Source organism: Berghia stephanieae, chromosome 6 (assembly GCF_034508935.2).
Source record: "Berghia stephanieae isolate SIO BIC M18660-M18661 chromosome 6, UCSD_Bste_1.3, whole genome shotgun sequence".
Lineage (NCBI taxonomy): Eukaryota > Metazoa > Mollusca > Gastropoda > Nudibranchia > Aeolidiidae > Berghia > Berghia stephanieae.
This window is the reverse complement of record NC_088365.1, coordinates 51,319,934-51,344,933: the sequence shown is the minus strand read 5'-3', so window position 1 is coordinate 51,344,933 and position 25,000 is coordinate 51,319,934. Positions and strand designations below refer to the sequence as shown.

Genomic DNA, 25,000 nt, shown 5'->3' with positions numbered 1-25,000 from the left:
AACTACTACAACCACCACCACAACCACATCATCATCACGACCACTACTACTATAACCACCACCAGCACCACATCATTACCATTACCACTACTACAACCACCACAACCACATCGTCATCACTACCACTATTGCTGCAACCACCACCACCACCACCGCCACCATATCTTTACCATTACCACTACTACTAAAACCACCACCACATCATCATCACTATCACTACTACTACAACTACAATCATCACCACCATCACATCATCATCACTATCACTACTACTACAACTACAATCACCACCACCACCACATCATCATCAATATCACTACTTCTACAATCACCAACACCACATCTTCCTCAACAGTACTACAATCACTACCATTAGGTTTTGGAGCTTTACTTCATTTGAAATAAGGAAACTACGGAATTGTATTTGGCATAGTTTATATATCATAACATAATTCTAATCAGTTATCTATTTAGAACTAGATACTATACAATATGTATGCCAAATACCATCCCAATTCCCTTTCTTGTGTGCGGGAATTCCTCTTTCGGCATTGAAATTCCTACGAGTGGTGTCTAAAATTCCTGTGCGCAAAATTTAAAGTTAAAGTTGGCGTCTCTTTGCTATGATGATGCAGTGAGTATGAGAGAGTCATCACTACACACATAAACAACAGAAACAATTTAAAAACATGACTATGTCACGCAACCACACGCACACGAGGATATACTATGTATCCTTTTCTCTATATAGAACAGGACAAGACAAACAAGAGCTTGACTCTCTCTACACTTCGCATTGATGTTTGTCGTCTGACGAGTTCAACTATCGGTCGACCTGTCAATATTCCTTTTTGCTTAGGACGTAATCATTAATAGAATGTTGTGTGGTTTTGACCGTGAAGAAAACATTAAGAAGTCACATTTATATATTTTAGAGACATCGCTTTGAATAATTTTGAGTTAACCGAGCGAGCAAGAAGTTATTTTCTTAGATTTCATGAACGGCCGATCAGCGCTTGTTTACTATAGTAACGCAATTCCCAGCCCAAGTCTTAATGGCGGATGGTTTTTCTTCATCGAGGCCGCTGGTTGGCCAACAAGAGCACCGTACGGTTTCCATTGGGTAAATTCCTTGGGTCACATACACACAAGATGAAAAATTATTCTTAACCAAAAAAAAAATAAAACAAAACAAAACAAAACAAAAAAAAGCAGCAAAAGGAAAAAAAGCAAAAAAAAAAGCACCCCCCCCAAAAAAAAAATAAAATAAATCAACAAACAAAACAAAAACAAATTAAAACCATAGAATTTTCAAGTTTTCATTACAAGTTACAAGTGCTCGTTTTCACATACGAAGTTAAAGGTCAAGCAAGTATGGAGAACTCTTTAATCTGAAATGGATAGTTTTGTCACCCGCACAATGTCTCTCTCCAAGACTGCAGATTGTTGGAATTATTTGCTTTCTTCATGTTTACTGTCTGAATGCGTATATGGTAACACAACGATAACACACGTTTGGCGCAGTTCAAAAGCACAAGGTAATCCACAAATCCAACACCATTGTCATATTTATTTGTCAGCTTATATTATTAGCTGGGGAAGTTCTAATTTGGAAACTGAAGTCTGGGCTGACTCTCTATCTGATCTGCCGCAGTGCCATAATTATGGCATAATAAATAAAATAAAAAGACAGTAGAAGTCTAGACAGTTATTCGGAGTCAAGTCAAAATACCTTTTTATAATGAAGTCAACAAAAGTTGAATTTCAGTTAATGCGTTAATCTACAACACAATTCGTCGAATTGTGAATTCATATGAGTATGAGTATGAGTGATGAACTTCCAGTTACCAACCACCTGTGATTATCCCCAGACTGTCTTGGGATAATGAAAATTCGTTATCCCCAGACACCTGTCTGGGGATAACCAAATTTCGTTATCTCCAGACACATTATATTTGAAACTCCGCTCTTTTAAACAATTATCCACATTCCAGAATATGGAATGTTTCTAATGCACATAGAAATAAGGAAAGTTAATAAAATATCTATAAATTAATAATTAAATCAGTTGTTACTACATATACACAATATGCGTCGACTTCGAAGTGGGTGTCATGGCCAAATGGTTTAGTCGTCTGCCCTGGAAGTTTTAACAGAATCGACGTTGTCGGTTCGAATCCTGGCTCCACCACTTTTTTTTTTTGGTTAACATTCCGTCTTCTTTTTACAGAACGGTGCAAGGGATAAATGTCCCTCTTTTTTATTTTATTTTTGTGCGAGTCTATTATTTTCTACTTTTTGTTTGACCTTTGCCTTTTGTTCCGTTTCTGAGCATGAATTTCTTAAAATTATTTATTAAAAAAAAAAATTATTGTTTTTTTTTTTTCTCCTCTATCTGACCATTTGGTCGCTCTCTGAATATTTCTGTTTGTTTGCTAATTAAATATTTATCCTTTTTAGACACTTTTTGAGATCGGAGTGGGGACGAATATGACAATTTGCTAGAAACTAGAAAGGAACTAAGAGAGAGAGAGAGAGAGAGTTTTTAAAAAAAAACGAGGTGGGGGGAGGATGGATGGGACATGTATCCCTTGCACCGTTCTGTAAAAAGAAGACGGAATGTAAAAATAAAAAAACCCCAAAAAAACAAGTGGTGGAACCAGTATTTGAACCCGCAACGTCGACTCTGGTAAAACTTCCAGGGCAGACGACTAAACCATTCGGCCATGACACCCACTTCGAAGTCGACGCATATTGTGTATATGTAGTAACAACTGATTTAATGTTGGTTAATTTTACGTTTTTATAGATGTTTTATTAAACTTTCCTTATATTTCTATGTGCATTTGGAAACATTCCATTTCTGGAATGTGGATAATTGTTTAAAAGAGTGGAGTTTCAAATATCTGTCTGGGAATAACGAAATTTGGTTATCCCCAGACAGGTGTCTGGGGATAATGACAGCCATATGAATATGGAATTGGCAAGCATTTTCTGAACTTTCTGGCAATAACGTTGGATTATCTCTCTCTTTTTTCTTTTCTCTCTCTTCCCCCCCCCCCCCTCTCTCTATATCTCTGTCTTTCGCTTTGGTAAAAAATCGTTTTAATTTTTTAGTAATTTCTTTTTTCCCCTCCACTCTAACGAAAGGGTCTCCACTCTCTATTTCGCCCCACAACCACCGTTCTCTCTTTCTCTCTCCCCCCACATGGTTTCTCTACACTCTACATTACTACATTACATCATTTTATTTTATATTGTTTGTATTTCCTTTTTTTTTTTTTTTGTCCACTCACTATTTCATCTCTCTCTATTTTTTTTTCTGACTGATTATTCTCACCGTACAGTAAAAATAGTCTACCAAGCTATTACTATTATCACTGCGGCTATTTCCACCCTATGTATCAGCCAATCAGAAGCACTATCATCCACGGAGTCCCTACTACTAACATCAACGTGAGCACTAATAACTACTACCCACTGAGATTTTAAAAATAACTATAATTTTACGTCCAACTGCCATGGGTCCCGTTAGCTCATTGACAATGGGTTTCACATTCACTCGCCATTACAGAGTCTGTGGTTTGGCTAGAATTTAGTACAAGACAAAGCAAATGAAAATCAGTAACCTCCTTTAGTTACCTAATGCTTGATGAAAATGAAGTGAAACAATGAAATCCGATCACGTGAGTGCGTAAAATCTCGCTGTCTTGGTCTCCTAGGCTAGCCTACAAAAGAGAACACCGGTTGTAAATAGCCCAATTCTACTATTTACACAACATTGGTTGGGAATTAGATATATATAGAAGAGTCAAAATTTACCTCATTGCAACAAAATCTATCACTGGGACTGGGAATTCCCCCACTGCACTCAGAAAGGGGCTGGTCTTTGTGTTTGCCTAAAAGTTCAGTAAATTTTTGCCTCTTGAATTGGTAACCCTGTGTGTAGTTCATTCTGTCATAAAACCAGGTTAACATGATGGGCCATAACATGAAGTCCTGGCCAGAAACATTAACTCAATAAATATTTATTCATCTTTTGTATTTTTTGTCTCTTACTCTATACTAGGGAGGTGAAGTGGCTGAGTGGTTAAGGCATTGCTCTGTGACCCGGAAGGTCCCGGGTTCGAGACCCGCTTCAGGCACTTCTTTTTTTTTTTTTTTGTCATTCTGCAAGATTATTAATCCCCAATTTGCTCACTTGGACAACGTGGGTGATTCCTGTTGACATCAGACATCTTGTTTGATGAATTATCTCTATATTCCTTAGTGGAATGCCTAGGTGACGATATCTTATGATGTTGTGGTGGAAGAGCATAATTAAATTTTTTTTTAAATTCTATCCTAACAGACTTTGAAATCGGAGATAGAAAAGGGACACCATCTGAGAGCTCATCCCATTTGATGGGTTGACCATGGAGGTGGTCATTGCAGCAAACAACAACAATAATAATAATAATAATAATAATAACAACAACAACAACGTCATCAATAACAACAATAACAACAACAACAACAACATCCATCCCGTGTTTGGCAAGAAGGTTGTCTTCATCCTGGATTGCAAGGAATGTGGGGAGACCGTGTGCAGACGTGGCATGTTGGCTGTGCTGGTGGCTGATGGTAGGACAGAGCTCTTTTCAACAGACAAATATGATAAAAGGTAAAGGAATAACGAACAATTAAAAAAAAGAAATAATGAACTTTTATCTAGCCCAATATCCACTAAATGTGCTCAAAGCACTTTACAAGGGGTCCCTGGCTAACAGCAACACGTAACATGTATGACGGGACATGACGCCTGTTAGTCGATATTACACCTTTTTTTTCGGACTGAGACAACGCTGTTAACCACCAGGTACTCATTTTACACCTGAGTACGGTGATAGAATGTGAGTAAAGAGCCTTTTCCAAGGACTCAACTATGCGCCGAGTGAGGCTCGAACCCAGGACCTTCTTATCCGAAAACGAGTGTCATGCCACTAGACCACATAGCTGCACAAAGGAATGAGGTTAAGGTTGCTGATTTTCCATATATTTATGGAATTCAGTATGTTATAAACCCTCAGTATAGATAGTTTTAAGATGACGTCACTCAGGTCTTTGTTATTGTTTTTTTGCCATCCGCGTTTATGAGTAATGCTCACTGAACTGTATTAACCCGACTATAAACGTTCATGGATACACACCGTTTTGTGTGTTGGTCCGTTATACTTCCGGATGGCAATGTTATGAGCTTCTAAGCCAAGCGCATACTATCTATATTTTCCAATCACCTTTGCTAAACTATAAGATGGAAGTACATGCATTTTTACTGGAGTTCAGCACGACTCAGAAATGGGTCGATCTATGACAATGTGTTTTTTTGTAAAAGTTCAGTAAATTTTTGCCCCCCTGATTTGGCAACTCTATGAGGTGATTTATTCTGGGGTTGTTTTTTTTTTTTTTTTCTTAACTTAACGCTGCTATTTACCGTCAAACATTGTGCGGCTATGTGGTCTAGTGGTATGACACTCGCTTTCGGATCGGAAGGTCCTGGGTTTCAGCCTCGCCGCATAGTTGATTTCTTGGAAAAGGCTCTTTACTCACATTCTCTCACCATACTCAGGTGTAAAATGAGTACCTGGCCGTTAACAGCGTTGTCTTTGACAGAAAAATTGTAATATCGCCTAACAGGCGGCATGTCCCGTCCTACATATTAAATGTTGCTGTTGACCAGGGACCCCATGTAAAGCGCTTTGAGCACATTTAGTGGATATTGCGCTATATAAAGCACAATTTTAGAGAATTTTAAACATTCTTTTCTATACAGCTGAACTTGGATACAACGGGGTAGTGGGGATAGCAAAACATCCCAGTTGTTAAACATGTTTCAACAAATATTATGGCCATGCATGGTTTATATGAATTTTTTCTGTTGTAGCCAAGCTACTACAAGCTACCGTTGCATCTGAGGCCATTGTACACGAGCTGTACTATATCTTTTTTATCATGCTTTATCTATGTAACATTAGTTTCTTTCCGTAACTGTGTTCATCAACGTTTTTCTCATTTACAATAGTTGTTTCTGAATCATTCTAATATTTTTATATTCATGCTGAACAGATATGAATGTTTTTTTTTCTTCCTCATTTACAATAGACGTGTCTGAATCATTCCAATATTTTTATACTTAAGCTGAATAGATAGGAATGTTTTTTTTTCTCATTTACAACAGTTATGTCGGAGTCATTCCTGAGGTTTTCATTGCTAAAAATTGCAAATGCCGAATTCAGAACTTTGGCTGTCTTGGCTGGTGAGTAGAAAATGAATTTATTCCAGACTTCAATTGAAGGGGTTAGTTAGTTCAATACAACAGTGCTTAAGTCCAATTTGGCCATTTCCAGATGCAACTTATGATAGTGATAATGTCCTCCTATGAAGTTACTATACTATGTTAAGGTTTTGCTTTGATTTAGATATGTTTGAAGTACTTGCGGGTAAAGTTGCTGGGAAGAAAAGAAGAGGGAGACAGAGGATAGATTAGGATAGATTACATTCATTGACAATCTGAATGGATGGATTGGTGGAGGAAGAACAGGAATCGAGCTATTACTGAGTTTGCGCCAACGGGTCCCGTTAGAGATAGACGACGATTGGGATTGTTTGGAAGCTTTAACCCTTTGCCCACTAGTCATTATGACATCGGAAATGCTATTGCCTTCTACATCTACGCCAGAATAGAAATAGAGGGTGGAGCCTACCATGATATAACATTTTATGGATCCCTAATTTCATCATATCAGTTCTGTCCACTGACAGGTGGGTGGATATCGCTTTCAAGAACTTATGTCCTTATATGAAATCCTGAGTTTTTGACCAATCAACGGATTGCTCTTTTGATAGCTCGCTTGTCAACATGAGTCAGCTCAGCCCTTGATTTATGTAAAGGCATCACATGCGGTATATGTTGTGTAACTTCAAAGACCACGGTTGACCGAAAGCGATGAATGGAAGCCCTACTGTGGCGTGGAGAACGAGGTCTTGTATGTATAGTTACGTCATATCTCAACGCTCGTGAATTCTTAGTACGGCTGGACTCACAATCAAAACTCGAAATCTGTGTTTTAAACTCTTGAATCAATCGAATTACATCAGTGCGTTCGTCTCATTGAGAAATGAAAAACGATATATAAATCAAGAACATCGACCGGAAAATAAGGAAATTATCCTAAAATTATAAAATTTGAGAAAGCTATTTTCAAAATCAAATATATTACAAAAAAGGTTATTTCTCGACCGATTTTTATGAGACAAAGACAATTTTTCTCCACTTTTCAAGCTGATTCCAACAATGAGGTTTTCAAATTTATCGCGATAAGATTCTTTGTCTTTATTTTTTTTTAATACCCAATTGACTGCTCAGGAAATGAATACGTAATCCTTGGCGGCTAGCGAGTAGGTGTTAAATTTTGCTTACCCTTTCCCACGCAGACGCACACACACACACACACACACACACAGACTGAACACACAATGTATGTCTTTCACTTCTGGCCAAAGTTGCCTTATTACAACTTAGACTCGAATGATAACAGCGAGTAGGGTGTCAGATTAAACTTCAGTTTTAAAAGTCAAATTCAATTCACACCGTAATAAATCATAATAATGATCATTCTTGATATATTAGAGCATTAAAATATTTAATTCACATTACCATAAATATATTTTAAATATATGTATTTTGTAATTATTTTAGCGACGATACGAACCCCTTTTAATCGTCGAGCCGAACGATAGGATGCTAGACGACGATAAGTCTGTGTGTGTGTGTGTGTGTGTGTGTGTGTGTGTGTGTGTGCGTGCGTCTACGTGGGAAAGGGTAAGCAAAATTTAACACCTACTCGCTAGCCGCCAAGGATTACGTATTCATTTCCTGAGCAGTCAATTGGGTATAAAAAAAAAATAATGACAAATAATCTTATCGCGATAAATTTGAAAACCTCATTGTTGGAATCAGCTTGAAAAGTGGAGAAAAATTGTCTTTGTCTCATAAAAATCGGTCTAGAAATAACCTTTTTTGTAATAGATTTGATTTTGAAAATAGCTTTCTCAAATTTTATAATTTTATGATAATTTCCTTGTTTTCCGGTCGATGTTCTTGATTTATATATAGTTTTTCATTTCTCAATGAGACGAACGCACTGATGTAACTCGATTGATTCAAGAGTTTAAAACACATATTTCGTGTTTTGATTGTGAGTCCAGCCGTACTAAGAATTCACGAGCGTTGAGATATGACGTAACTATACATACAAGACCTCGTTCTCCACGCCACAGTAGGGCTTCCATTCATTGCTTTCGGCCAAACGTGGTCTTTGAAGTTACACAACATATACCGCCTGTGATGCCTGTACATAAATCAAGGGTTGAGCTGACTCATTTTGACAAGCGAGCTATCAAAAGAGCAATCGTTGATTGGTCAAAAACTCAGAATTTCATATAAGGACACAAGTTCTGGAAAGCGATACCCACCCACCTGTCAGTGGACAGAACTGATATGATGAAATTAGGGCTCCATAAAATGTTATATCATGGTAGGCTCCACCCTCTATTTCTGTTCTGGCGTAGAAGGCGATAGCATTTCCGATGTCATAATGACTAGTGGGCAAAGGGTTAAAGCTTCCAAACAATCCCAATCGTCGTCTATCTCTAATCGGCCCCGTTAGAGCCCCGATGCGCAATCTGTCTAATGAGAAGATCTGAGGACAGATATGGTTGGAGGGTCATGATCGCCGATGTCTGCAACAGGCCTGGCACTTGATGATGATGATTTATGCCTAGCACTGTATAGTCATTCAGTCTTTTTAAACCTAGTTTAACCCTCTCCTTACCATGCATAGGAAAATCATTGCATCCGTTACGATACAGTTAACATTTTTTTCATTCACATACTAAATTGACACTTTGTTTTATAACTATACAGTTTGTTTAGCTTAACAAAATTATGTGTAGCATGTCGGCCTATGTGCTTCTTGCTTTTTTTTGACTGAGTAAAAAAGTCATTTTGTGTCGGATTGTTAGGAAGTTTCAGGATAATCATGAAAATGGCTCTGGTAAGGAGAGAGTTAAAACATTACTTTTTAAAAACATTTTATACTATCTTGGTTTCCAGTGGATCAGTGGTCGGTTACCAAGTCATTTTACCATGCACCAAGTGTCTTTCATCAGTAAACAACGGACATCATTGTATGTTTCACAGCAGTGCTGTCACCCACAGTCATAGACTTCATGAAGACGGTACGGATTCTCTAGATCAGATAAGATTAATGAATAATGAATGGTTAAATTTTATTGTACAACTGGTTCGTTAAATTCATATATTTGCATTAATTAATACTGCCATTCTCAATTTGCATTAGAATTCTTCATATACAGTGGAATCCGCATATGAAGTAAAATTCTGCTTAATTTCTCTTGTTGAACCCAAATATTCTGGTCTTTATCTAAATGTGTTCCATCTATTATGGAAAATGTCAGCTTTGCTTAAAGTGCGGCTATGTGGTCGTGTGGTATGACACTTGCTTTCGGATCAGGGTCCTGGGTTCGAGCCTCGCTCAGTGCATAGTTGAGTCCTTGGAAAAGGCTCTTACTCACATTCTCTCACCATACTCAGGTGTAAAATGAGTACCTGGCCATTAACAGCGTTGTTTCTGTCGGAAAAAAAAATTGTTGGCCAGGGACCCTTTGTAAAGCGCTTTGAGCACGTTTAATGGATATTGTGCTTTATAAAAGCTCAATTTAAAATTTAAAAAAAGTCAACCAAGCTTTTTGGTCCAGCTGTGACGGCTTCATTTGGATTCCACTGTACAAACATTTCTCCACTGTGTGGAAAGATTTTGTTACACACCTCTCTAATATTATGCTTTTGGTCTATTCATTACCCATAAAGAAAAAAACAATAATAAAAAAATAATCCCAAAAAACCTGAGCTTTTATATAGCGCAATATCCCTGACTAACAGCAACACTTAACATGTAGAATGAGACAAGACGCCTATTAGGCGATAATAATTTTTTTTTCCGACAGAGACAACGCTGTTAACGGCCAGGTACTCATTTTACATCTGATTACAGTGAGAGAATTTGAGTAAAGAGCCTTTTCAAAGGACTCGACTATGTGCCGAACGAGGCTCAAATCCTGGACCTTCTGACCCAAAAGCAAGTGTCTCATACCACAAGACCACATGGCCTCATATACACATGCCAACTCGCCGGGGATGTGGTGTGGAAACTAGAAGGCCCACAAGTCTGGCTGATAGCACTTTCTCTCTCTCTCTCTCTCTCTCTCTCTCTCTCTCTCTCTCTCTCTCTCTCTCTCTCTCTCTCTCTTTCTCTTTCTGTCTCTCTCTCTCTCTCTCTCTCTCTCTCTCTCTCTCTCTCTCGCTCTCTCTCTCTCTCCATCTCCCCCCCCCCCCCTTCTCCCTCCCTCCCTCCCTTTGTAAAGCGCTCTGAGCAATAGTGGATATTGCTCTATATGCAAGCAAGTTTTTAGGTTTTTATTTTATTTTATTTTCTCTAGAAAGAGAACTGTTTAATGTTTGTTTAATTTAGTTTTACACCTGTTTTTGTTTTCAGGGGGTGGCTTTTTATTGTGGAAACAGCTTTCCTCTCCTGACGATGACAACCTGCTGTCTAGGGAATGTTACCGGTGACCCCAAGCCTGCCAGTATTCCATATGTATTATTTATTTATTAACTTATTTATGAACCCTATTCCCCCATTGACTGTGTCTCTGATGCTCAACAAGTTCCTATTATTGATGAGATATTGGTAGTAAATTATCACCAGGTCTGAAAATTCGCTATGAACGTTCCTGTACTGAATAGAAACTGGCTTGAAGAATGATTATTGTATGTGGTATAACAGTGACATTTTATTGATTATAACATTTTTTGATCATGGAATAAACCTGCTTGGGTCTGAGAGACCTGGTAACGAAATATGTACAGGGAAAAACAGCTGGGTCTGATAACGAAATATGTACAGGGAAAAACAGCCGGGTCTGATAACGAAATATATACAGGGAAAAACAGCTGGGTCTGATAACGAAATATGGACAGGGAAAAACAGATGGGTGTGATAACGAAATATATACAGGAAAAAACAGCTGGGTCTGATAACGAAATATGGACAGGGAAAAACAGATGGGTGTGATAACGAAATATATACAGGAAAAAACAGATGGGTCTGATAGACCCAATGACTAACCTTAAATTTGAGTTAACTCACCCAGCGCCATGGCCTTTTTTTGGCTGCGAGGCAGCTTGAACCACACATTTACTGTATGTTCAGGAGCGTACCGAAAATTATTGGATAAACCCAGAACTTTGATGTTTTCAGGACTTGTACTATGCTTGAGTCAAGTGGTGAAATCAGATTTATCCAAACTACAAAACTGAATAATTGAGAGCTTAAAATACATTTAAGAAAAAAATGTGATGCATTCAATGCTCATAGAGAATAGTTGTCGATTTCTACAACAGATGACGGTGTGTTGGGTGCCAGCCATGGCTCTGTTATACATACTATTGAAGCTTGTCTGTGGTTGCAGCAATAATGGCACCGTGAATATAGTTCATCTATCTTATTTTTCAAGGAGCGCACAGTACCAGTCACAACGCAATGCAAGAAGGGACGATTGTGTCACCGACTGAATTTTGTTTTGATTCCTCCTTTCCTCTCCCTTTTTCTCGGCTTAATGAACGGTGTGTCAACCGGTGGTGGAAGGGGAATTATTCTGGTCTCAGCAAAGAAGCGTAGTTGTTGAATAGGAAAATAATGAAGGAACATAGGCTTAGCTTAACAGATCATTTCTTAAAATACAGGCTAAAGACATTTGATTATAACGTAAAAAGATGATAACTATGCACAAGAATAAGTCACAGCCATTTGTAAAAATATAGCATCACTTTTATAAATAAGAATCGTAAAAATATCCAGTAAAACTTGTAGTGGATTCAGTGGCACCATCTCAAAGTTGCTTACAATGTTATTAAAGTTCCATCCCAAGTTTTTTCACGTATTCACTTAAATTAAACGGCTTCCTGCGATTATGTTTTTTCATGCTCACTGAAAAGTGTTTTCGCCTGCACAACTGCCATGTAGTAGTAGTTTCGTATGGCTACAACTCCACGTTGCTTCACCCAATCCGCGAAGCACTGTCTGCCTCATGAATCATTTGGTTGCCGCCTGGGGGTGCTGTTGCGGGGCACTTCAAAATGATGTGGTCCATGTCTTTGCAAGGGTCATCGCATGCTGGGCATTTTGGAGATGATGCATAACCCCAGCGATGCAAGTCTGAGGCTGTTCTACCATGCCTAGATCTTATTCTGTTGCATGTTGACCATTCTTTTCTGGTAAGAGTATGGAAACCAGGCAGTGGTATGTTTGTTGGTTCTTCAATAATTTCACTAGCCTTTGGTGGTTTTTGTTTCCATTCCTCTCGCCAGGCCTCCTCTAGGTCGAAATTGTCATTTCTGGTATTGTAATAGGGTTTCCTTGATTTGAGGCGAGCTGTTTTAGGGGCCGACTTTATTATTTCTTTGAGTGGAGTCAGAATTGAGGTATTATCCAGACGTTTGAACTGTTTTTGACATGCTGATTCTCGATGTAGGTGAGGTGGGGTGATTGCGCTCATAACAGGGAGCCATGGGGTTGGTGTTGATTTGAGGGTGCCTGAGACGGTTCTCATTGTGTCGTTTAGTAGATTGTCTATTTTGTGTGTGTGAGAGGATCTGGACCATACTGGAGCACAATACTCTGCGACACTGTACGAGAGAGCAAGTGATGATGTCCTTAGAACTGACGGAGTTGCACCCCAAGATGTTCCAGCAATTTTTCTTACGATTCCGTTTCATTTACGTAGTTTATTGGCTGTATTTTCTAGATGTTGTTAGTATGAGAGTGTTCGATCTAAAGTCACTCCAAAGTACTTAGGATTTGGGTCGTATGGGAATTTTTAACGTTATGGCGAGTTTTTGGTTTGCCTTGTGATTATTGAGATGGAAAAACGTGCTCACTGTCTTTGTAGTATTCATTTTAAGATACCATTTTTCAAAGAAAGATTGGAGTTGGATGGTATCGTGTGCCAAAGTTGATTCGATATTTTTTATATTTGTAGATTGATGAGTCAATGCAAAGTCATCTGCGTAACTAATTTCAGGGAGTCAGTCTTTGGCATATCATGTATGTGCATGTTGAACAGCGTAGGGGCGAGTACAGATCCTTGAGGTACGCCGTTTTTTATTGTTCTTTTCTTACTGGTCCTATTTCCTAAACAAATATGGTAGGTTCTTGAGGTGAATGAATGTTTTTTTTCCCAACATTTCATGGTTCTGTGGTTCATTGGTAAATAGCTATGAAACTTATCACTCTTATCCACACTGGATATATTCTGCACATACGATTGAATTGCCAGGGGTTTTGTTTTTGTGCCAGTTCGTGTTGTCACTTCCTGCATTGCCTCAGGTTGTGAGAAGATTCATCTCCTTGCCATCCTTCCAGCTTAAAACAATAAGGGGTCCTTTACGACAGTATGTTCACTGCCACCTCTCCGAATCTCCCGTTGTAATGATTGAGGTATTCCAATTGAATGACTATACAGCACAGTGCTAGGCATAAATAGCACGCTTCAAACATATCTAATCTAAATCAAAGCAAACCCTTAACATATTATAGTAAATTCATAGGAGGACATTATTACTATCATAAGTTGCATCTGGAAATGGCCAAATTGGACTTAAGCACTGTTGTATAGAACAATAACTAACCCCTTCAATTGAAGTCTAGAATAAATTCATTGTCTACTCACCAGCCAAGACAGCCAAAGTTCTGAATTTGGCACTTGCAATTTTTGGCAATAAAAATTTCAGGAATCAATCCGACATAACAGTTGTAAATGAGAAAAAAACATTCCTATCTATTAAGCTTAAGTATAAAAATATTGGAATGATTCAGACATGTCTATTGTAATTGAGAAAAAAACCACATTCATATCTGTTCCGCATAAATATAAAAATTAATTCCAGAAGATTCATCTCCTTGCCATCCTTCCAGCTTAAAACAATAAGGGGTCCTTTACGACAGCATGTTCACTGCCACCTCTCTGAATCTCCCGTTGTAATGATTGAGGTATTCCAACACGATTTGACCTAACAGTTCCTACCATCATTGTTCCATGTTCAGCCAATTTCAAACTTAGTGATGGACAAGAATAATAGTTGTCAGTGAATAAGACATAACCTTTGCTATAAAGAAATATAAACAAAAATGAATATAACAGCTTCAAAACAGAAGAAAATACCAAACACAGCTCAAAGCTCCTCTTCAGCCTGCAACAAAAAATAATAAAAACATAGATACGTTTCTAAAAAGCAGATCGCCGGCTAAATATTAAATTCTTTCTCTCTGTTGAGAAAATTCTTGGAATGATTCCATCACAAATGAAAGAAAACTTGTCTTTAGTCGTCGGACAGTACGTGTTGATCGATCGTCGAAATGGAGATGATTCAGCAAATGGGTGAAACTGTTCCACGGAAATGTGCACGGATCAATGGGATACTATCGACAACATTAAAAATGGTTCCCAAGGAAATGTAATTTTGGTGCATGTTTCCAGCACGGATCGTGAATTCAATGAAAGTCTTTTGATCTCCATTTGTCAATGTCTCTCCATTTTCTGCCTATCACGAGCCTGCCCTCCACATTTGTACAAGTCACAATTTTTTCAATAATTTTAGAATCCAGGTAAAAAAATAATGAACCATTCACATTATTATTTTTACGATATCTGTTATGTGGAATTTTTAAGACAATTCTGCAGAGGATGAAAATCAGGGAAGGCAGCTGAGACTCATAAAGTTTCTTTATCTTTTCATGTAATTTGTCTCAACAGAACCTGACTCTGATGTTGCTTGTCTTGATTGAGAATGATATAAATAAGCATACAGCATTTGGTTGGTTCGAACTTGTTTTATTTACAACTTGTTAGTTTCATTCAAACCTCACAATGATGGACATCTAAAGAATAAAGAATAATCAAGATATTACATACATGATAAATAATAATCTATATTTGATATACAATTTCATATCCAGAATCACTGGACCGAGTTGTCATCATTAGTGTCAATTTCAACACCTTTAACATTTGGTGCTCAGTCTGCATCACCATCTGAAACGTCAGCTTCATCACTCATTGATTTTTTTTTTTTAATTATCAAAAGGGAGATAAGTAGGAAAATTTAATAGCACTCCTTTCCCCCATCCCCATTTCGTTACCTAATACATGTGGACATAATGTAGTTTTGGCAGCTGTGTCAAATACTGTCTTTATGTGCTTGGTGGCAAAGTTCGTGGTAGTTTTGATACAGAATTATCCATTGTTAAGAAATTCCTATTTTTTGTCTCAAATTCCTATTTTCTGACGTTCTGATTCAACTTTTGGAATATAAAGGGTTGGCAGGTCTGCTAATGACGTGGTGGGAGGAATTTCAGAATTATCATTATCATCATCGCTATGATGTGAATCGTCAGCTGAATCATTCCCATCCACATGCCTGTCGTTGAAATTATTCATGGGCCAATTTAAGTTCATATACTACTGGAACAATGTTCATACTTTGGGCAAGTTGGTCTTTAATTACCTCAAGTTTATTTTGCCAAGAGGGCCTTTTGACTCTGCCCAAAGTAGCATAAGGGGGGTTATTGTCAGAGTTTTTCATGATTATTTAGATTCAATAGAAAGCAGAACATGCAAATAAAAAAATGCATTCTCATTCGCACATAAAGGAACACACTATACCTCAAGTGTAGAGTCATCATAAAAGAACAAAGATAATTTACATGATCGAAGACCGTTTGTGTAACTCGTAGGGTTAAAGAAAACGCGTAAAGAAATAATACAGCAACCGAATGAAAGGCTGTGCCCGGATTGAAATTATCAAGGCAAATTGTCGTAGATTTCACCGAGTCATGCAGTCAAAGTGAGAACATAAGGCGCCAAATTTTCTACATTTTCATTTCCTTCAAAATCGGATCAGTTTTTCTAGTTTCGTGTTATTCCCGCACGTTCCAGGCATCCACTCTCATCTCCTGCTTGGACCTGCTCAAAGACAATGCTGGAATAGAAACTTCGTCTCGGTTTTCATCTTATTCGCTATTAAGGTTGAATCTGGCTTGCCCGAAATATGATGTCTTTTAGTTCTTCTTGGCGTTTCTTTAGCGTGATGTTTTTTACAGGGTGGTTTGCTAGCCCAATGCACAACCCTCTCCAATATCTTATCCTGGACTTGGGACCGGGCAATGGCTGGGTTAGCTATTATATTTACTCGCATATAATGAGACAATCAACTATTTCGTTTATGTTTTGATCAATGCAGAATAGAGAATTCAACAGATTAATCACTCTCCACATATAACAGCGTACTCATGATTTTAAAAAGTTCATCAAAGTGGTGGATTATATTTAGGGAAAATAACTCTTTAACTCACTCAATCCTAGAGATTTTTGCTACTTTTCAAAATTGGAAAAAATTATATTAAAAATGGGCATGTACATAGATAGTTTTATTCAATTATCATTTACATGTAAAAGCTAAAAACATTCACTTTGATACTATACCTTTGTCTCAGAAAAATGTAATAAATAGGCATGGGGTGAAAGTAACCCCAGTAAACTACGGATATAGTTAGGGTTGAGTGAGTTAATAGTCCAGAGGATAACTCTAAAGGATGTGAGAAGACTATGGTTTTGTGATTTTGATAAATGAGCCCTGGACTGTTTGTAGCCTTCTATTATTATTATTATTATTATTATTATTATTATTATTATTATTATTATTATTATTATTATTATTATTATTATCATTACTGGACCTCACAGACCCAGCTGTTTTTCTTTACGTATTTATCATCGGTTCTAAGAGGCCTGTGCCGATCGGATAGGGGAAATGCTGGTTGGGAAAACATGGGTGGTTCCTGTTGTTATCAGACATCCTGTTTGATGGATTATCTATATTCCTTCATGGAATGACTAGGCAGCAGGATCTTATGGTGCCGTTGTGAAAGGGCGTAATTTTTTTTTTATCATTCAAAGATGTCTATTTTATTTTACTGTTTTTGTTCCCCCACTGGGTCCGTGACAACAGGTGATTGAAAAGTCCTTGGATTTATTTTTTAGCTGTAGTCTCTGATGTCGAGTTTTGGTCAGTAAATCATCTTCTGCAATTGGAGTAAGAAGAGAAAAAAATGTGAGTTTGAAAAGTGACATGGAATAATTGAAGAGCGGTTTTCCAAAACTTCCTGCTCCTTTTTTTTCCCCATTTTTTGAGATGTTGAGGATTATTTCCACTAAAATTTTTCATTTGGTTTGTTATTTTATCACATTTAAACTTCAAATTGATACTATTCTAGATAAATTCTTGTGTCAATTGATGCTTAAAGTAAAGTTTACGTTTCAATTTATTTCATGGATGGAAAATTTCAAAAAGTAGAAAATTCGACTTGACAAGTTTTTGGAAAACCACCCTTCAATTGTTTTAAGTATAGGTAAAAGCAGTTGTAAAAAATGAAGAATTTAAGTTTGGTTTGGAAAATTGAATAGTTAAAACCAGAATGTCAAAACTTTTTTTAAAAGAAAGCAAGGCAAGGACTTGTGCTTGAACTTTTATATAACGCAATTTTACTAAATGTGCTCAAAGTACTTTACGAGGGGTCCCTATCCAACAGCAACACTTAACATGTAGGATTTTTACATGACGCCCTGTGCATTAGGCAATATTACAATTATTTTATTTTTGACAGAGACAATGCTGTTGACAGCTAGGTACTCACTCTGTCATTTTACACAGAGTACGGTGAGAGAATGTGAGCAAAAAGAGCCTTTTCCCAAGGACTCGACTAGACTATGGGCCGCTCAGAGCAGACTCGAATGCATTTCCTTCTGATCCGAAGGCAAGTGTCATACCAGAAAACTACATAGCTGCACAGAACCAATCAGTCGTTGGTGATGAAATTATTATAGTGATGCTAAGCTCATAGAAGCTGTGGATTGTAAAAAGTAATAAACAAAAATGAATATAACAGCTTAAAAATAGTACATAATACAAAACACGAAATGTTTCGGGCTCAAAACCCGTGTTCAGCCAATAGCTAGAAATACAATATGTATTTATGTCTCTATTGTTTTTTGTTGTTGGATGAAGAAGGGTTTTGAGCCCGAAACGTTCCGTGTTTTTTTTTTTTGTTGTTCTTTTTTGAAGCTGTTATACTCATTTTTGTTTATTTGATGTTGTAAACAAATCCAGTTGCAAATACAGGATCACCATGTATTGGTTGTTTTGTTTTTTAATCTTTTGTTGTTGGGTTGGGTGGGGGGGGGGGGGGGGGGGGTGGTTGCTCTATGCTTTTGTGAAAGTACAGATTTATACATGATAGTACTAATTCTAATCTACCCATACATGAAATTTCCAATCCACTCTATGTACATCATTCATCTTTGCTCAATATTCTTTGAGAATAGGATGTGTACTATTGCCAAATTGCTGTCTACCATCAAAGATTTATAGGATGTTTTAAGAGACTTAAATAAACCCTAAAAGCCAAAATTAATCTTGTGCAGATTACTGTTTGGTCAAAGAGAAACTTTTTTTTGTTTTTTTTTACAAAATGCAAGATTGAGTTCCAGTGGGTCTTGATCACTTTTACCAAGTTTGTAACTTTTTTTTTTTCTCCGGAATCTGATTATTTTTATTTCTTGTTTTAAAAGAACAATTGGCTGAAATTACTCTGTTGTTTATTGATTATTTCAACCTGATTAGGATTCAATAGTCTGACGTCATGTCCGCCCAGCAATGAGCAGCTTGCTTAGTTCTAAACAAAGAAAATCGGTCCTTTTTATTCTTTATCCTGGCTAGAAGTTTTTCACGTGTCATGTGATCAGAATGTATGTATGATCAGATTTATAATGTTTTTCTCCTCTGGATACACTTTTATGTTCGTCAGAGAAGTATTTCATAATGGCATCCGCCATTGTTTTTCGATAGTTTAGAATCAGGTACTAAGTTACTATGCGTCATTAGGATTTGGAGGAAAGTGACGTCACAACTGTTGAAACATATTGCATTGCATCTGTTTTAAAGCATTGAAAGAAATATTTTTAAATTTAAAAATCTGAGGCTGATTGATAAATTTTAGAGAAATTTTCTTTTCTCTTTTTTATTATTATTATTTTTATATTTTTTTTTAGAATATATTTTTACAATTGAAACACAGAAATATGTTTGTTGTCGTTGCTGGCAAGATAGTATTGATATTTGTTTTGAGTACATTTATTTAGAGGCTAATATTTATAGAGAGAGAATCTACAGTGTATATTGTAAAAACAACATCAATATATACAAAGATTGTTCTATGCTGTTTTTGCAGTTACAGATTTATACATGAGAAGACTTATTATAATTATACCGACCACAAATAACATCTCCAATTTAATGTATTCATTCTTCGGTCTTTATTTCTTTCAGAACAGGATGTGTACTTATGCATTTGCTGTCTACCAGCAAAGATTTTTATGACTTAAACTTAAATCAATCCTAATGCCAAAATTAAAATTGTGCACACTAATTATGCTAGGCCAAATAGAGAAGTTTTTTGTCACCAAAAATGCAAAGTTGAGATTGAGTTGGTCTTGACCAATTTGACCAATTTTTTTTTTATTAAAAAAATAATTTCTCCAGAATCAGATATTTAAATATTTAAAAAAAAAAAAAAAAAAAAGAATTGTTGACGGAAATTACTCTTGTTGATTAATAATTCATTATTTCTTTTAATATTTTCTCCCTGAATTGCATTTGTTTTAAATAATTTAAAGAAACTGGTAGATTGTGTTAAAAAAAAACCCCAACTAAAATCCATAATCTGTTAGATGATTTTAGAAATTGATCGAGTTTTGAAGGTGAAGGACGAGTTTTCTGGCCAAATTTTTTAATACACATGTTATTCCAGAGCTCGGCAGTTCACTGGTTACAAGACAATTTCGTCATCTGCTGCATCTGGACACGATATCAGACTGAGGAGATAGCGTGTTGCATATGAGTTTTTAAAAAGGGGAGGTAATTCATTTTTTTAAAAAATGGTTGTTGGGAAAAATTAATATACGTATATCTTTTTAAAATTTTTCTTTCTGTCTTCCTTTCCTTTATTTTTTCTTCCAATTTTCATTTGCTGTTGTCTGGTCTTTCAAAGCTTTTTTTTTTTTTTTGTTTTTTTTTCTCGGATGCATTTTGAATTATTTTCTTTTTTTTTGTTTTTTGTTTTTTTTTTAATATTGAGCTCTTTTTATTTACATTTGAGATTGTTTTTAAAAAGAAATAATTCCAAGTAAAAATGATATCTTTTTCTATTATTATTTTATTTTTTTCAAAATTGAATTGTTTTAGGATGATGTTTTTTTTTTTATTTTCAAAATTATTTTTTTCACTTTCCGGCTGAAATGTTTTTCCATTTCATGTGTGTTTCTATTTGTTATTTTGCCTCATCTCTTCCTTTATTGGAATGTGATTTCCAGATTTGATTGCTTGGCAGTTCTAATTTGTACGTCATAATAATATTGTAGAATTCTAGGGGCAGCATGGCTCAGCGGTACGGTCTGGGTGGGGTTCCTGACCTCCCATAGTGGGTAGGGAGGTACATACTGTGTCTTCTATCCCCTTATATCTGTTTTCCAACTTGCTTTCTGTCCTTGTCTTGGAATGAGATTACTTGGTTTTGTCCTGGCCCTGGCCTGAGTCCTGGCTGAGAGGGAAACAGTCAAATGCATAGTTATTGTTTTGGGAGATGATATTTTTTTCCTTGTAAATCATCTCTCTGTTATGTATTATTATTTTTGTTATAATTTATAATGTAAGCATTTGAGTGTATTCCTCTGAGTGGGGGCCGTGCTTGTGTCCGGATGAGACTTATAGGTGATCTCAGACTAAGTACATTGGTGGTGTGCTCTTGGAATCTACATCTGTTCCCAGTTCCCCTTTGTTTTACTTTCTGTAATTTCTAGAACTTTTTAATATCCCATTTTCTACCTTTTTACTGGCGCTGATATGACCTTAATGTGTTGCAAGCGCCGTAAAACCCTTAAAAACAAAAACAAAACAATCAGCGGTACGGTCTTTGCTTCGTCGTACCCAAAAAGTACTGAGTTCGATCACCCGTCGCTGCGCTGTGTGGCCTTGAGCAAGTCACCTCGCCCTAGCTCAATTTGTGGCACTGTACAGCGGCTGACGCCTGGGTTATTCCAGTCTTCCCTTGGAATAGATACTACATGGTATGAATATAGGGAATTATTTAGGTGATCTCAAACCAAATACGCTGATAGTGTGCTCTTGGAATCTACATCTTGTCTTCCTTTTTCTTGGTAATTCTAGAACTTTTTTACTATCCCATTTTATTCTTTTTTACTGGCGCTGATATGACCTAAATGTGTTGCAAGCGCCGTAAAATAATTAAAAACAAAAACAAAGCAGTGATATGAGAACTTTTAAGTTCTTAGCGTTATGTTTGAAAGTCTTTTAAATGACGCGATAGAGAAGCCTCCTGTTTCGGTTCTGTTTTGAATTTTTTTCCCCAATTGTTCAATTTTTGCATACAGTCTTTGTAAATATTTTCATTTGAGAACGAGAGTAAGTTTGCTGTGATACATGTATTATTATGCTTGTTGTTGGAAGTGATGTTAATTAAATTTTTTGATGGCTGTAATTTATTTATTAACGTGTGTGTGAGAGTAGAATGTATTTTTGTGTGTAGTAGTTGTGTGGATGTGTGTAATTGTATCACAAAGGACCACCATGCATGGGTTTGATTTGAGATTCCCGATATCATGATAAGATAATAAAGATTTTCATTATTATTATTTTGTGTTTCTTCTGTATGTAAAATTAAAAAAAAATTTATTTTTGAATGGTATAACTTTTGTTTATAATAACTAAATTACTCTATTTTGATTTATAAACTTTATAATGATTTTTTTTTCTTTATTATTTTGTACGAGTCTTGAATTACAAAGTGGGCAGCTTTAAGAACGGTATTTGGTTCAAAATGAATTTTTTAGAACCATTTTAGAAGTATTTAACTTGTCTCTGTATATTACATACTTTGCGAATTTCCCATCATTTAGCCAAAGTAATAGTATTAGTAGTATATAGAAGTAATAATAGTAGTAGTAGGAGTAGTAGTAGTGAATGCTCAAAAAAAAAAAGAGAGAGAGATATGGATCATTAGATAACATATATGGAAAATAGCTTGCTACTGTTGCAAATTGTCATCTATTGAATTAAAGACCACTCTCCCAGATATTTTATCTCAAAACTTTCTCATAACTAATGTACTGGGCTAGCAGATATCACCATCACAACTTCATCAGCATCTCTTAACATCAACATCATGACATCATCACTTCTACAACTGCCATCACAGCATTGTCACTGCCACAACCACCACCACATCACTTCTACCACCACCGCCACCACAGCTTCATCATCATCACCACCACCACCACCACTAGAGCACCATCACTACAACAACCAACACTTCTTCCACTGACACTAGCATCAATACTACCAACATGTTAAGGGTCTTTTGGTCAGTTCTTTGAGTGTTTCGAAAGCAATTTCCTTTGATATTGCAATTTCTGAGCCTTATGCTAATTTTAAATGGCCATTAAGTTTTAGTTTCTCGATAAATCGATAAATTTGTAATCACTAGAATGATGAAGATCAGAGTTTATTTCGATTTGGGATTGATGTTAGCTTTTATATAAATTTTTGTATAGTGCGCACTTTTTTTTCCACGAGCGAACAAAATACACTTTTTTTTTTGCTAAAAAATACACTTTTTAGGGTCATGGAATACACTTTCCATCCTGGGAAGGTTGGCAGGTCTGGTGTCTTGTCTTCTATAGCTTCATACCCAATTTTTTTTGGTTGTTGTTGTGTTTACTTCTTCTTCTTCTTCTTCTTCTTCTTCTTCTTCTTCTTCTTCTTCTTCTTCTTCTTCTTCTTCTTCTTCTTCTTCTTCTTCTTCTTCTTCTTCTTCTTCTTCTTCTTCTCTTCTCCTCCTCCTCCTCATGTCAGAGATGACCTCAAACTGTAATGATTGTCTGGTCATTAAAAAACAGTGTGTAAGAATAATGAAGGCACAAGTGGACGTGGAGACAGATGTCAAAGATGACAGCAAACTGTAATGATTGTCTGGTCATTAAAAAACTGTGTAAGAATAATGAAGGCACAAGTGCACGTGGAGACAGATGTCAAAGATGACAGCAAACTGTAATGATTGTCTGGTCATTAAAAAACTGTGTAAGAATAATGAAGGCACAAGTGCACGTGGAGACAGATGTCAAAGATGGCAGCAAACTGTAATGATTGTCTGGTCATTAAAAAACTGTGTAAGAATAATGAAGGCACACGTGCACGTGGAGACAGATGTCAAAGATGACAGCAAACTGTAATGATTGTCTGGTCATTAAAAAAACAGTCTGTGTAAGAATAGTGAAGGCACAAAGATGACAGCAAACTGAAATGATTGTCTGGTCATTAAAAAAAACAGTCTGTGTAAGAATAGTGAAGGCACAAAGATGACAGCAAACAGTGATTGGCGATCTACTGTGTCAGCCTTATATACAACTGAAGCACCAAGACGATAAGTAAGAATAATACGGTTTCTTTGTGTTTGTGTTTCTTTGCTCTCCAAAACACGAGAGAAAAAAGGCTCTTTACCTACATAATATACGTAGTTGCATGTTTAATAACCGAGCGCAATTATGGGCTTGATTTAACATTGCAGTAATGGACAATATTTTGCGTTGGTTTGAGAGTATTTCCATTACAACAATGAGCCCATAACAATTTGGATTATCATACCTGCAACTAAGTCTGTCATCTGCATTTTTTGCGGCCGCAAATATCAGGGCGTTCCGCAAATTTTGGCAAATTTCCCAAAATTGGCAAATCGCGTGGCAAATTTTGGGGAAAAAAGGGAAGCGAAAACAAAATAACGAAAAAAAAAGTGCGAAACTTGAGAAATGTTGCAGCTTTGCCTGGGACCAAACCAAGGGAAGCTACTCTCTACGGATAATGATCCTTTAAAATCTTTGTAACAACGCTAATCACAGTCATTTCATTTCTCAAGTCCTTAAATGTCATATATTGTCTTTTATTTATATAATTTTTTTCTGTATCGCGTGTTAATTTTTACTGAAACGCTTAGTTTTCCTCCGCAAATTTTTTGGCAAATTTCGGGGATTTTTTTTTTGGCATATTTTGGCAAATTTTAGGTCCCAATTTGGCAAAAAATGCAGATGACAGCTAAGTCAATACACGTCGCTCTTTGCCAATACAGTTTATCACATGTTTTACCATTTTCGTGCGAAAGGGTTACGGGTTTTTTGACAAAAGGGAAATAACTGAGATAAATCATACTCCCTTGGCATTTTGCCGAGTTACCTCCCGTCGATTGCAAATTTAGCATACAGCTTACAACCGTCACGAGAGCATGCATTTTTCTTTTCTTCTTTCTTTCTATTCCATTACTTCTTTTATACAAAGAAATATTATTATGATTCCTTTTTTTACTTAAACAATTCATATTTAAGAGTAAGATGTTGAATCTCAATACAGATGTTCATGCATAAATGATTTTGTAGTCATGTTATAATGTTCAGAAATTCAATAATTACTGCCGATAAGTCTAGTATTATAATTATTATTATTATTATTATATTATTATTATTATTATTATTATTATTATTATTATTATTATTATTATTATTATTATTTTTATGATGATGATGATGATGATGATGATTGATGATGATGATGATTATTATTATTATTATTATTATTATTATTATTATTATTATATTATATTATTATTATTATTATTATTATTATTATTATTATTATTATTAT

The 25,000-nt window shown here is 36.2% G+C and overlaps 1 protein-coding gene across 1 annotated transcript; it reads left to right on the top strand.

The window, feature by feature from the left end:
• The first annotated feature begins 1,398 nt into the window (after nt 1-1,398).
• Nucleotides 1,399-14,393, top strand: LOC144975224 (protein FAM72B-like). The gene is made up of 6 exons (XM_078919093.1): nt 1,399-1,538; nt 4,352-4,663; nt 6,218-6,295; nt 9,155-9,279; nt 10,617-11,115; nt 11,186-14,393. Exons 2-5 carry the CDS (start codon nt 4,416-4,418, stop codon nt 10,691-10,693), a joined length of 528 nt encoding a protein of 175 aa, XP_078775219.1. The 5' UTR covers nt 1,399-1,538; nt 4,352-4,415; the 3' UTR covers nt 10,694-11,115; nt 11,186-14,393.
• Nucleotides 14,394-25,000: the final 10,607 nt, after the last annotated feature.